Genomic DNA, 11791 nt, shown 5'->3' with positions numbered 1-11791 from the left:
AATAGTTTGGCTCACTCTCATCGTGCCTCCGAGAGAGGCTGATACAGAGCCAGATATCTATATCTGAGAGCTGTTATTATACTATCAAGCATCCTGGCTTGGCAACCGTTAACCTATTCATATCTCATTACGTTGAGTCTCATCAATGCATCAACCGTCTCATGGTATAGAGCGTGGTTACTAGTTGTAGCTCTCACACTCATGTCTTCTTCAATAGCGTCCAACCACTTCGCCCAGCGCGATCCAGCCGGTGGAAAACACCACCCGCGTGTAGAGGCCAGAACTCTTGAGAGACGAAGAGCAAATGGCGCCAGATGTATGTCGACGAGGGAGAGATTATGCCCGAGAAAGAAAGGCCCCTGAGGTTTGATGAAGTTAGCAGAATTTACTAGAAGTCGACAAACAAGGAAACACTGAGCAAGCAATCATCACAAATTGAGCTGACATTTACCTTTTCATCAGCAGCTCTAACTAGGATGTCTATGCTGCCTTGTAAACGATCCGTAGCTTCATGCTCAAATCCCGGGTTTTGATTCTGTACTAGTTTGTGGAAATTTGGGACAATGTGATGATTTATCTGCTTCGGTCAATTTCTCTGCCCGACTCGGAATAGCCAACTCTTACATGGCCTATCCACAAGCGACATTTAGCCTTTGATCTAGGATCTGCAGGAAGAAGCGGCACTCCCTGCCCCAGATCCTCAAGCTACACACGACCTGTCAGTTGCATAGTTTGGGGCTTGAGCATTAGGGCTCGAAACTCACATATTCCAGCATTGATGTACTGTCTGAGCATGTCCAGTCGTCATGTTTTATCGTAGGTACACATGTGCGGGAGTCGGCCAAGAGGGGTTCTTCTGCATTGCGGAAAGGATTCGTTTCGCAATATTGGTAGGGCATGCCTTTTGCTTCTAGGGCGATCCAGACGCGTTGTGAGAATGGACTAGAGCATCAGTATATGTCGCAACTCAAACAGTTACAGAGAGGCCATACCAAAAACATGCGGCATAGAGTTTGAAGTTGTTGTCCTTTGCGTGCTTCCTGATCGTACCAAGTGCGGCGCCTGTTGCCTTCATGTCGGACTGCTATACGGACCCCAGAGTTAGCGGTATTTTCCAACATGGTGTTCAGACTGAGTATACGAACTCCCTTGGCCTTCTCCTTTGCCTTGCTCACGCAACCACCCTGCTTCGTCAAATGCCGTTGTACGCTACTCTTCTTGATCTCATCGCTCCTCTGCAGCGTATGCTTGTGCGGTCCAGCCACACCGTCGCCTTTACCATTGCCTCCATTTCCATTAACTCTTTGTACCGTCCAAAAGCGCTGTCCCGCCAGGTCAACACCTGAAAGGCTGATATCGCCGAGCCCTGAATAAGCGCTAGGAAAATGCTCTGTGATCTTGATCTTCACATCACACAGATCACGCTGACGAGCGGAGCGCTTACGCTTCTTCTTGTTTGGGTCAACAGACTTTGGTGTCCCTGAAGGGCGGCCTTTCATACGACAGTCCCAGTAGTGCGAGATGAAGGGTTTGTGTTTGTAACGTTGTGTTGAGCGGTGAGAATAGACGTTGTCTACATGGGGGAAATATGTCTCAAACCTGGGAGCATTAGAAGATCCTCCGGATAATAGAGAATGGCGGCTTTACTCTTCATGCGTAAGGATGATCGCCTCATCAACGTTGAATAACTTATCTCTCCATTCCTCCAGATTCGGAGGATCAACCACGATCCTGGTGCTTAATTGACCATTAGATCTCTCGACTTCATTTCCGTCTTTTCTAATCTGGGCACTGAAAGTTCCTGCGGGTTGTTGTGCTTCCGCCACTGTTGTCGGCGCAAGTATACCAAACTGACCTGGCGTCGCGCGTGTAGCGTTAACGATGCCATTATGTACTGCGCTCATACGATATGATTCTTCAATATCGCATGTAACGTAACCCTCCATATTGAGCTGTAGTGCAACGCCGTACCGTTGTGGTATATCCGATGCCGAAAACGCTGGCGACAGTCCGGCCCCGGAGGTAGAGGCGGGGACGGGGACGGACCTCTGAGGCGGAGTGTGCGGGGCTCTTCCAGCCATTTGCCGGAACTGGCAGTCTGTCCTAGATAGATCCACTATGGGTTATCTCAAGTGTATCCACGGCCAAAGCTTTCTTTATCACCCTTTCCAACGTTTACGTTGCTAGGTACTTTAAGACGCCCGTCACCTTGGTCGCTGTTAAGGAAGGAGGGGTAGGTGTATTTGAGCCGCACCTATAACTGTTGCACGGGCCATGTTGTACTGTACAGGTTAGTAGGTAGTGTGTACTCTAGCCAGCTATTGGTTCTCATTCAGTACCAAGTATGTAATGAAGAGAGCATCACAACAAACCAGCCACATTCAAAAATCAGCAAAAAGAAATGCCTCGCTTGTTTGCAATCGTATTTATAGGAACAGCCCGATGCGGGGGTCGAACCCGCAACCTTGAGATCGCGTACTCGTAAGAGTCTCACGCTCTACCGATTGAGCTAACCGGGCGTGGCTCTTAATTGATTGATGTCAGACTCTGCAGAATCGTGTTTTGCCCTTGCCTACCTGCCTTTGCATTGGCCTTAAAGATCGGCACACCATCTAGCCCCCCCCATTATACACCCGTTGTGAACATGAACAGTGCAAAAGGTATGTCCTTCATCGGATTCTCCCCAACTCATATTGTACAACATAGTCGACATGTTCGTCCCGTATAAACGCCCCAAATGTAAATTCCCGGTCCGTTGCAGCTGTTCGTATTCCTCCTCTCTTTCATCATTGACAAGCATTGTTGGTTCTTTCGAGGCTGGTTTTCGCCACTTAATTCCGAAAAGATTCGTCTCCCATATGAACTCCGTGTTGCTCTACTTCAACTGTCCCTCGATTCCCACGTTCCCAGATCCATCGCATCCATAGATCCCATATTCATCAATGCTCTCAAAACACCTTCGCCCACTTGGGGAACGCCTGTCTGTCCGTGCATGTCCGCCCACCCATCCGGCATGCTGAACCCTCCGCTCTGATCCAGGCCTGGCGGGATAGCGAAACCTGATGTGTCAGCAAAGAAGCCATGCGTGCTTCCATCAAGTACACCTGGGTTCAATAAGGTCTGATTCGGCGACATAGGACTTGTGTTGAACGAGTTAGCACCTGATCTATTCATCTGTCCAGGGGCCAGATGATTCCGCTGATCGGACCCTGTGCTTGAGTTCGGAGTCGGTCGGTTTGATTGCATCGCATCTGGGGACCCTGAAGTCTCCTGGCTATCACCTGCCATGTCCCCAAAGCCTGAAACAGCCCGACTTCCAGACCCAGTCTTCTCAAAAGTGGCTGCCGAACTAGGTGTCAGAATTGCTGGTATTTGTTGCTCTGTTGACATCCACGTCTGTGTTCCAAAGTTCCCATCGCCTGTAGCAGGCATACCTGGCATGTCGTTGCTAGGCTCGAGTATATCGGGTGGTCCTGGCTGATTCATGTCGTTCTCGGAGGGGTTCATGTAATTGCATTCGTTACGGTACGCCGCTATGCCCTGGAACCCTTCAGGGTTGTCACATTTAGCGCCTCTGGGTGCTCCTGTTGTGCCAGGCTGGGTCACGTTAGCATTAAAATAAGGGTAATTAAGTTCATGTTTACATACGCTGTCGTGGTTGCGTGGGAAAGCAGTCTTGAGCTTAGGGATTCTTAATGCAAGGGCTTCCAGGTCGACATCTAGCTGGACGAGGAAGGACTCCGTCAGAGGATTTCGCCGCTTCAGCGCATTCATCGCTGAGAGTAGGAATCGTAGTGAGTCAGCTGTTTGACTATCGTCTGGGCGGCTCTTAAGGTATTGCACAAATACTCGCGCAGATACATATAGACAGAATGATATAAACGGGTTGACCTTGTAACATGTTAGCCTCCGCGCCGACAAAAAAGAACCTGTTTTGTCCTTACTGTTGAAAGATCCATGTGAGAAATCATACGCATAATGCTAGCGATCTCGTTGGCAGCTGTGATGCATCGTACTTTGCTCTCAGCGCTGACTGAAGCTGGCAGTTTGTTTTTCTCTGCCTTGAAGATGGCTGCCTGGTGTAAGCAGATGGTTGACGTGTGTATGCTCATGTTCGTAAAAACGATATTGGGATTAGATAGACCAGTAGGAAGCTTGAGTTGTGGTGGGAGGCAGAGGGATGTGTTGAGCAATATATTGTCCATCTGTCTGTGTCGCTTCCAAAACGGACCATTAAGGTCATGATCAAGATCGTCGGTATCAGGACGGTGCAGATGTACCAGGTTTCTGCCAAACAGACATGCCATGAGTACGATGCCGCCAAACGAAGAAAGCTTACCCGCACCCATCGGGCTGGTGCAATCGGACAAAGATTGTGTCTGCTCAGGCCTGCTCATGTTGTATGCATCTTCCGAGGCTGGCAAGTTTGTCATAATATCGCGCTCATCAATCGTCATGGGCCACCCTGTGCCAATGCTAGCATAACGGTCTTGACAGAAGGCCATCCAAAATGTTCGGCGTCGTTCCTCTCGTTCTGTCCAGTCTTTGGGAGGTGCGAGGCACTGCTTTACATCGAGACCCGTCCCGTCTAATCTATGCAGTCCAGTCCTGCGATGGTCAGTTTTGGAAAACGACGAATTTGTGAGAGTTACACACATTTGAGCAAGACGGATAGCAGAACCCGTGTTGATCCAAGCTCGAGGAAAGTACATCATCTTCATCTCATATGAGGCCAAGAGCGTGTGTGTTTGACAGTGAGCAATAGAGATCATGTGCTCTCCGTAGCCCTTGATGTAGTCGGCTTCGACATACTTTCGCGCTCTCCTATAAAAGAGGTCTTTCAAATCCGCATACTTGTCTGTAATGGTACACGCGAGAGTCCACATAGCATATCGCAGACAAACAGGCGGCCTCTGATTCGGGGCGCTGTAGGAACGATATTAGCCATTTACGTCTCAGAGGTGAAGGGGCCAACATACAGGTTCATAGCGGCAAGATAACGATACTTGTGTATCATCGGGATAGACGGGTGAACCTTTTCAAAGTAGATCTGATGAAGCTCATCGATTGTATCTTGTGGTGGCAGAGGCTCCTCGAGGCCTAGGCCAATCATTTCCCATGTAAAGGTTCCCCCAACGTTATTCATGCCCATATCCATACTAGCATTGAAGTTGAAATCTTCCATAACACCTTGCTGTGGCGACTTATCAGTAAAGTTCCACTGTTGATCCATATTGTGGTCTCCCGTTAGATGTATAGGCGCATTCGAAATGTTGAGGTTTGCGGGAGATGCCGTTTGAGGAGGACCAGACATGGAAACATTGGCGGACTTGGGAACATTTTGGGGAGGTTCCTGGGTTTTCAACAGCGTTTCGACTTGTTCTGCATAGCATGTCAGCGATCGAAGTAGCTGATAGCATTTCGGGCACAAGACTCACTCAGTCGCTCCTCGAGGGCCTTCACGTAGCCACGCTTAGGGCCGCTCTTTCTCCGCTGTTCATCGTAGGCGCAAGTATGACCGAGACGAGAACAGGTACTGCAACTGGGTCGCACACCATCACACTTGAGCTTGCGTTTCCGACATATCATACAGGCCAGTCGCTTTGGCTTGGGAACGCTAGCATTGTCGGGGATGTCCTGTTGAGGTATGCCGTCGTCTCCATCGGCATCATCGCTTCGAGGACGTTTATGACCGCTGGTGGCAGGTCCGTTTTCTGGTGAATTCGACATGAATAATTATGAATGGCCGATACGACGTTGTTGGTATCGATGTCGAGTTTGAAGTGGTGTCGCGAAAAAGGCAGTTGATAAGACGGTGGGGATAACAATGCTCAACGGGCTTTCACAGTCGTGGGTCCGCATCTACCGGAACAAGATCCGGGTGCTCGAAATGGTCGATAAAGAAAGTATAGTCTGTCGTGGAGATGGGATCTGGACGAGGGCCAGAGGCTGTTGAGTCTGGGTTAGGCCGGGACAAGTGCGGCGATACGGAACGCAAGCATGAAGAGATGAGATTCAAGCTCACCCGGGAGGTGTTGGGGAGTTAAGACGGAGGAAGGTGGGACCCTCAAGCTTAACTCATCTTAGGGAGGCGCCTGGCTCAGCGGATGTTCATATGTTCTGGTATGTATTGGCAGGTGCAGGTGCCGGTGCAGGTGGGGATTTGTCAACAGCCAAAAATCCCACCCGGCCTGCTGCACCGTCCCTGTGTTCCACCTTCCACCTTCCAGAGCCTCCAAGGATCCTAGGTACCTACGGATCCACGGTTGTGCTTGCCGCGATACCTGGCTGCCTGGCCTGTAGGTAGTACACCAAGTTGGGGGACGTTTGTAGCGGGCTTGAGCAGCCCTACAGTTACAACGTACGCAGTACCTGCAAGGATAGGGGTTCACGGGTTCCTGTGGAGTATCAATAATGGGATACAGCATGCCTGTCCACTACGATGGCCGAAATGGTGAAAGGACATCTTGCTAGGTTGGTTGTATGCGCATATTAATTATCCTTGATCTGTTCTAGATTATTAGCAAATCTTCGGTAGTTATCGCATTTGTGACCAAGTCGCATATATAGCCTGGGCATTTTTCAACCTTCCGCCATTATCCAGTATCTACTGATTGATTAGTAGATGATGCATCATGTTTCCGTTCAATTAATAGTGAATCATAATTCCATATTTAAACGTTGGTTTGTCTCATCTCATGTGGCACAGCCACAAGCTTCGCTTCGACCCGTGTTGCTAGCGGCAGCCATCATTAAATATTGAGCGGCCGACTTAGAATTGGACAGATGAATATTATCAGGACCCTTATTAACCACTGGGCAATCTCTGGGCTTCAATATGCAAGCATAAATGATACCAAATCTTCCAATTATCATACTCGTATACAACCTCGATAAAAATTGAAACATGTTGCTCAAGGCTAGCCTAACCCTACTAAGTCGTTTCCTATTTGATGTCTAGGTTAGGTAGGTGCCAACCAAGCCATCAGCACAATAGGTATTAATGTTTAGGTATGCAGTGCAATGATGGACCAAATATGACCAGAGTTGCTATCTTCATCGACATGTGTCTCAGTGGAAGACTAGATATTGTCAATTATACACCGGTATACAATTGTCATGTTTACTGTCCGTCGTTGTCAAAGTGGTCTTGTTGCATGTGTCAGTCAGTCTTATTATCGAGTCACTACTGGCAGGAAATGATTCTAAATTATAGTCTAGTTCACCTCTCCTTTAGTAAACAAACGTTGGACTGCCTTGTATAGCGGCAATATAAATACCAAAACCTCTGGTATTGATCACGTTCATAGGGGGGTTTAATTGAATACTTATTTACCGTCGCATGGGTTGCTGTTCGCAGCTGATTCCTTGTTCTAAGCTGACGGGCTAGGTCGGTGTCATTTACTCCGTCTGACACACAGTATCAAATGTCCACATACACATTCAGTTATTCAGTTAGGCTAGCTCGCAAAGGGCTCGCGCAATCACTCCTGCACAAGCTGACTGGTCCAGTGTAAGATAGAATGGCTTTCGATGGACCGTTTTACATACTAGACTAGTGTGTTAACTGAGAGACTGCCCGCCTTATTTTCTGTCAACATCAACGCCCACAATCCTCAAGATTCCAAGATCACTGTACGCAAGGCAATACCGCGTTGGAGCCCAAGCAACTACGGGACAAGCACCGGCCGTCTTGAACGTGTGTACATGCTCTCCTGTTTCAACATGTGATATCTCCAGCCCAGATCCTAAACAAAACCATGTTAGAAAGACTACTAAAAGCTGGGAGTTCAAGAATTCTTACCCTCATCACTGCCACCAACGACAAAACTTCCGTCAAATGTAAAACCTATTTAACAAACGATGAGTAATTGCATAAACCGAACAAACTCAATGAACCTACTGAGACTCTTGACAGGGCCGACCATCCTCGTAATCGTCCGCTGGCATACCCAGTCCGTGGTATCCCACAACGCAATGATAGAATCCGAGCCACCAGTCGCCAGATATCGTCCAGTAGGTTGCAAATCCGCTGTCAGGCACGACGAGGTGTGCCCGTTAAGCTCATATTCGCTCGTTTCATCACCATGATTATTTTGAAGCACAGGCTCAAAACTCGGATACGACAGAACCCGAATGCGGCCTTCTGCCGTGGTGACAAATATCTTCTCGCCGCTCCAACAGAATGCGATCTGATTAGTCTGCACCGATTGTTGATGAGTGCTGATGGGCATAGATTGAGTTGGCGACAGAACGTAGATGGTATCTGCCTTGTTTCCGACAAGAAGCGAGTTGCCGTCTGGTGCCCACACGAGAGTGAAAGCATCTCCAAGACCTTTGACTTCGTTGAAGCAGGCTTTCGTCCGCACATCCCAGAATTTGACCACACCGTCACTGCTCACGCTGCATAGCTCTGCATCCTTCGTTGGATTGAAAGCTACCTTTTCAACAGATGCTGAGTGTCCTTTGAGCTCCGTCGAGAATTTCACATGAGGTTTCTCGGGGTTCCCTGTTTTACTTCGCCTCAGCATGGGGATTAATCAAGTTCGCGGCTTCATCAACTTACACACTCGTAAAGTCTTCTCTGACGAACCCGTTGCTACCAGGGTTCCGAGGGGATTCCACGCAATGCAGCGTAGGCTTGAAAACCCATTTTAGTAACTCCTAACACAACACAGCTTCATTCCAGATTGAAAGTGCATACCTATGGGGATTTGAACCCCGCGAATTGTTGGCATCATTGTAGGGCTGATTTCTTAGGTTCCCGAAGTAGCTAGAGAACTTGTCCTTGGACAAACTTTGCCTTGCTCGGAGAACTGGCGCCATGTTGTTTGCGTGAGGGGCTGATTCAACTAGAATCGTTGTCTAAAAGCTTGATGGCCTTGTAAACTCTTATGCTCAGTTGGCGGTCAGCGCAATACCACCATAAATATAAGTTTTATGGGCAAGTGATGTGTTGGACAATGATCTTAATTCACGTGATCACTGTAAAAGCTTGAGGTATGTATTTGATGATATCAGATCTTTCTCTAAAGCCTCAAGCAGGTGGGAGGAAGTTGAATGGCGATGAAGTGCCTAGAGAGGTAGGTATTGTACAGGCCAAGCCAGAGATCAAACGGAACCGTGAGGTGGCCTATCAAGTCATGGCTACTAAGGTACTAACTAATAAGGTACTGAGTAACAAAGGCGGTGCGGGTCGCACATGCCACACACTCTTTCGGGCATGTCTGTTGGTGGGTTTGACGCGACAATAGGAACTTAGTGTAAAAATCTATGGGAGCCCGTTTCCAAGGGCAACCATTTATGCATTAATCATCGCCTGTAAAAACAACTACAACATAATACCTGATAAAACAGAGAATGAGAACAAGAAGGGTATTCTCCGTCAACAATGAAAAGTACGACTTAAGTTACTTCGTGAAATGTAAACTTCATTCCTGCCCCCCTAGGCTCCTCCTCCGTAACCCGGTCATGGTATATGTACAATTTTTCTATCACAGGCCCTTTTCACGATAGCAGCCGAGATACAAAAGTGCCTTTCGTTTGGGTCTCTACTCAAATCATCGAGGCCCTACCTAGTTAGGCAACCAGATGTCAAGCTCAGCTTGCATCAACAAACAACCCCATGGCTGATGTCGTACATCTTTCCATTACTCCCCGTCCAGTGCCCCATGAATAGGCCGTCTGTACAGACAACTCCAACCAGCCGAACCAGGCCCTTGAATTCCTTCGCCAGTGACTCCATGCGCCATGTATGAAGACGAAAAGCATGCTTTGGAAAATGTGCAATAACCAGACAATCGCAAACAAAAAAAGTGCAGATGCTGTCCGCATGTCAGACAGAGATAATGTGAATCCAGACCAGTGAGGCAAGTGCTCCTGAAAGCATTTTCGCCCGAGTATCAACAGATGTGTGGTATCGTGATGGCCCTAAAGGGTGACCAAAGAACGTCGGTGATCTATTAACGTCATGAAGCGGCGGTACATTTTATTCCAACCGCGTGCCGAATATCCTGTTGTTCAGGTTATCGAATAAGAGATTCAGTGAATGCCGCGAGTTGTCGATGGCATCTATGATATTTGGTCAAGACTCAGTTCAACATCGGTAATGCCGAAAAGAACAGCATTCTTCTTGGCCCATTGCCGAGCGAGGAGTGAGGCTGTATAGTAAGTTAGTCAAAGAACGATGCGAAAAGATTATAGACATACCCCTCAAGAACTTCTTGGCAGCATACTTCTTGTCAAATGCCTCATGCGCAACAGGGCGAGCAAGGTAGTCAACCATGAGGTGGACGACGGGCTCGACCTCATCTTCAGTGTAACCCGCATAGTAAGATAGGGTGGCATCCTGTGCATGGGTCAGCGAGTGTTATATCATATTGTATTGTTTGTTTACTTACCCATTCACCGCGGTCAAGCATTAGTCGCGCCAAGTACATGGCACCAGCAGCGACGTGACTCGGTCTGTAGGACATAAATCGGTGGTCCAAGAGGCTAATCTCCATCAAGTACTTTCCGATGGTACGAGACTGGATGTCATAGTTGTCGGCCTTGGAGACTCGGCGGAGGAAGTTCATGGGGTTGGGGTAGCTTAGATCGTAGTTGAGTGTGCTGAGGACAAATCGCTCAGCGCTGAGAATCTCAGCCTCACTGAAACCATCATCGGCAATGCGCTTGAAGTTCTCGACATGAGGAGAGAGGACCTCTTCGTACTTGGACGCGATGAACATAGCAGTGATACCCACGAGCTGGAAACGGTCAAGCTGAACCACCTTCTCCGACAAGAATCGATCGATAATGTTGATGGCAAGGAAGAGAGTTTCGGGAAGCAGATGGAAACGCGTGTGGACTTCAATCAGCCAGTCAACCAGAATACCACGCGTCTTCCACTCGAGGTCGTCTTGGTGAGACATATATTGAGGGTTGGGAATCGACTTGCACTCAAGGTCGCGGAGGTATTCGAAGATATCGTTGGCGTATTCGGCAACCATGAGAGGATCCTCAAGATCCTCTTCGTCCAAGTTGTTGACACCGGGTGGGTACTTGAAAGGCGCGTCCTGGACTTCGGTCTTCTCAACAGAGACTTCAGGTTTTTCAACCTCAGCCTCTTCGGGCGTCTCTGACCGCTCATTCTCTTCAGTCAGTTCAGGCTCCTTGGATGATGGCTCATTTTTCTTGACAACGGCCTTTGGTTTGGTGTCTGCGAGGACCTTTCGCTTGTTGTTGATTGTGCCAGATCCGGACTGGGTAGGCTTGGAGTTCGTAGTCTGGGAACCGAGAGCAGGTCTTGTGGGTCGCGCGGTCTTCTTCTCTATACCGGTGGGCTGAGCAGCCTTTGAGACCAATCCCTTTGCCTTCTTTCCAGCAACACCATCAGCTTTTCCAACATTGCTGACATCGCCCAATGCAGCGCGTTTCCGCGTGTTCGCAGCGGTAATACCGTTAACTGTGGACTTCTTCGTTTGCAGAGCAGCTTTAGTGGGCATTGATAGCTCGTCAACCTTGAGAGCAGCAGCCTGGGCTCTTGTGAGACGCGTCGTGCCGCTGTTCTCGTCGTTCTCGTTGCGTGTGCGAGTAGCCCGAGCCTGCTGGTCACGTTAGATTTGCTGATTGGTAGAGACACTCGAGCTTCTCTATCGCGTCTGAGGAACTTACTGTAGGCATTTTGGCTAGTTAATGGTTATTGATGGTTGGAAATTTTACAATGTGATAGTGCTAGGATAGACGAGTTAGTTGACGCGTCAAACAGGAGTTCAGAAAGAGAGAAGGCTGAAATGCTGTCGGTGTGTAG

At 48.5% G+C, this 11791-nt stretch overlaps 4 protein-coding genes across 4 annotated transcripts; all 4 read right to left on the bottom strand.

Moving 5' to 3' along the window:
- Positions 1-113: 113 nt before the first annotated feature.
- FSST1_004157 (glutathione S-transferase family protein) lies at positions 114-1946 on the bottom strand (the record flags this gene model as incomplete). Its single annotated transcript, XM_083230306.1, has 7 exons — positions 114-359; positions 452-577; positions 625-705; positions 765-942; positions 993-1084; positions 1146-1599; positions 1648-1946. 7 exons carry the CDS (start codon positions 1944-1946, stop codon positions 114-116), a joined length of 1476 nt encoding a protein of 491 aa, XP_083087587.1.
- A 934-nt stretch (positions 1947-2880) lies between these two features.
- On the bottom strand, positions 2881-5730 carry FSST1_004156 (transcription factor domain-containing protein; the record flags this gene model as incomplete). Its single annotated transcript, XM_083230305.1, has 6 exons — positions 2881-3597; positions 3649-3891; positions 3945-4608; positions 4657-4926; positions 4980-5382; positions 5439-5730. 6 exons carry the CDS (start codon positions 5728-5730, stop codon positions 2881-2883), a joined length of 2589 nt encoding a protein of 862 aa, XP_083087586.1.
- A 1854-nt stretch (positions 5731-7584) lies between these two features.
- FSST1_004155 (WD40-repeat-containing domain protein) lies at positions 7585-8826 on the bottom strand (the record flags this gene model as incomplete). The annotated part of the gene is made up of 5 exons (XM_083230304.1): positions 7585-7748; positions 7805-7849; positions 7904-8509; positions 8567-8640; positions 8705-8826. 5 exons carry the CDS (start codon positions 8824-8826, stop codon positions 7585-7587), a joined length of 1011 nt encoding a protein of 336 aa, XP_083087585.1.
- A 1245-nt stretch (positions 8827-10071) lies between these two features.
- FSST1_004154 (B-type cyclin CLB2) lies at positions 10072-11664 on the bottom strand (the record flags this gene model as incomplete). Its single annotated transcript, XM_083230303.1, has 4 exons — positions 10072-10160; positions 10210-10348; positions 10401-11585; positions 11656-11664. The coding sequence occupies 4 exons, from the start codon at positions 11662-11664 to the stop codon at positions 10072-10074; spliced, it is 1422 nt and encodes a 473-aa protein (XP_083087584.1).
- Between the last annotated feature and the right edge of the window lie 127 nt (positions 11665-11791).

This window comes from Fusarium sambucinum, chromosome I (genome assembly GCF_050947815.1).
Source record: "Fusarium sambucinum isolate potato_lamoka chromosome I, whole genome shotgun sequence".
NCBI classification, from domain to species: Eukaryota; Fungi; Ascomycota; class Sordariomycetes; order Hypocreales; family Nectriaceae; genus Fusarium; species Fusarium sambucinum.
Note: the sequence above shows the minus strand (reverse complement) of the source record. Positions and strands in the feature narration are given on the sequence as shown.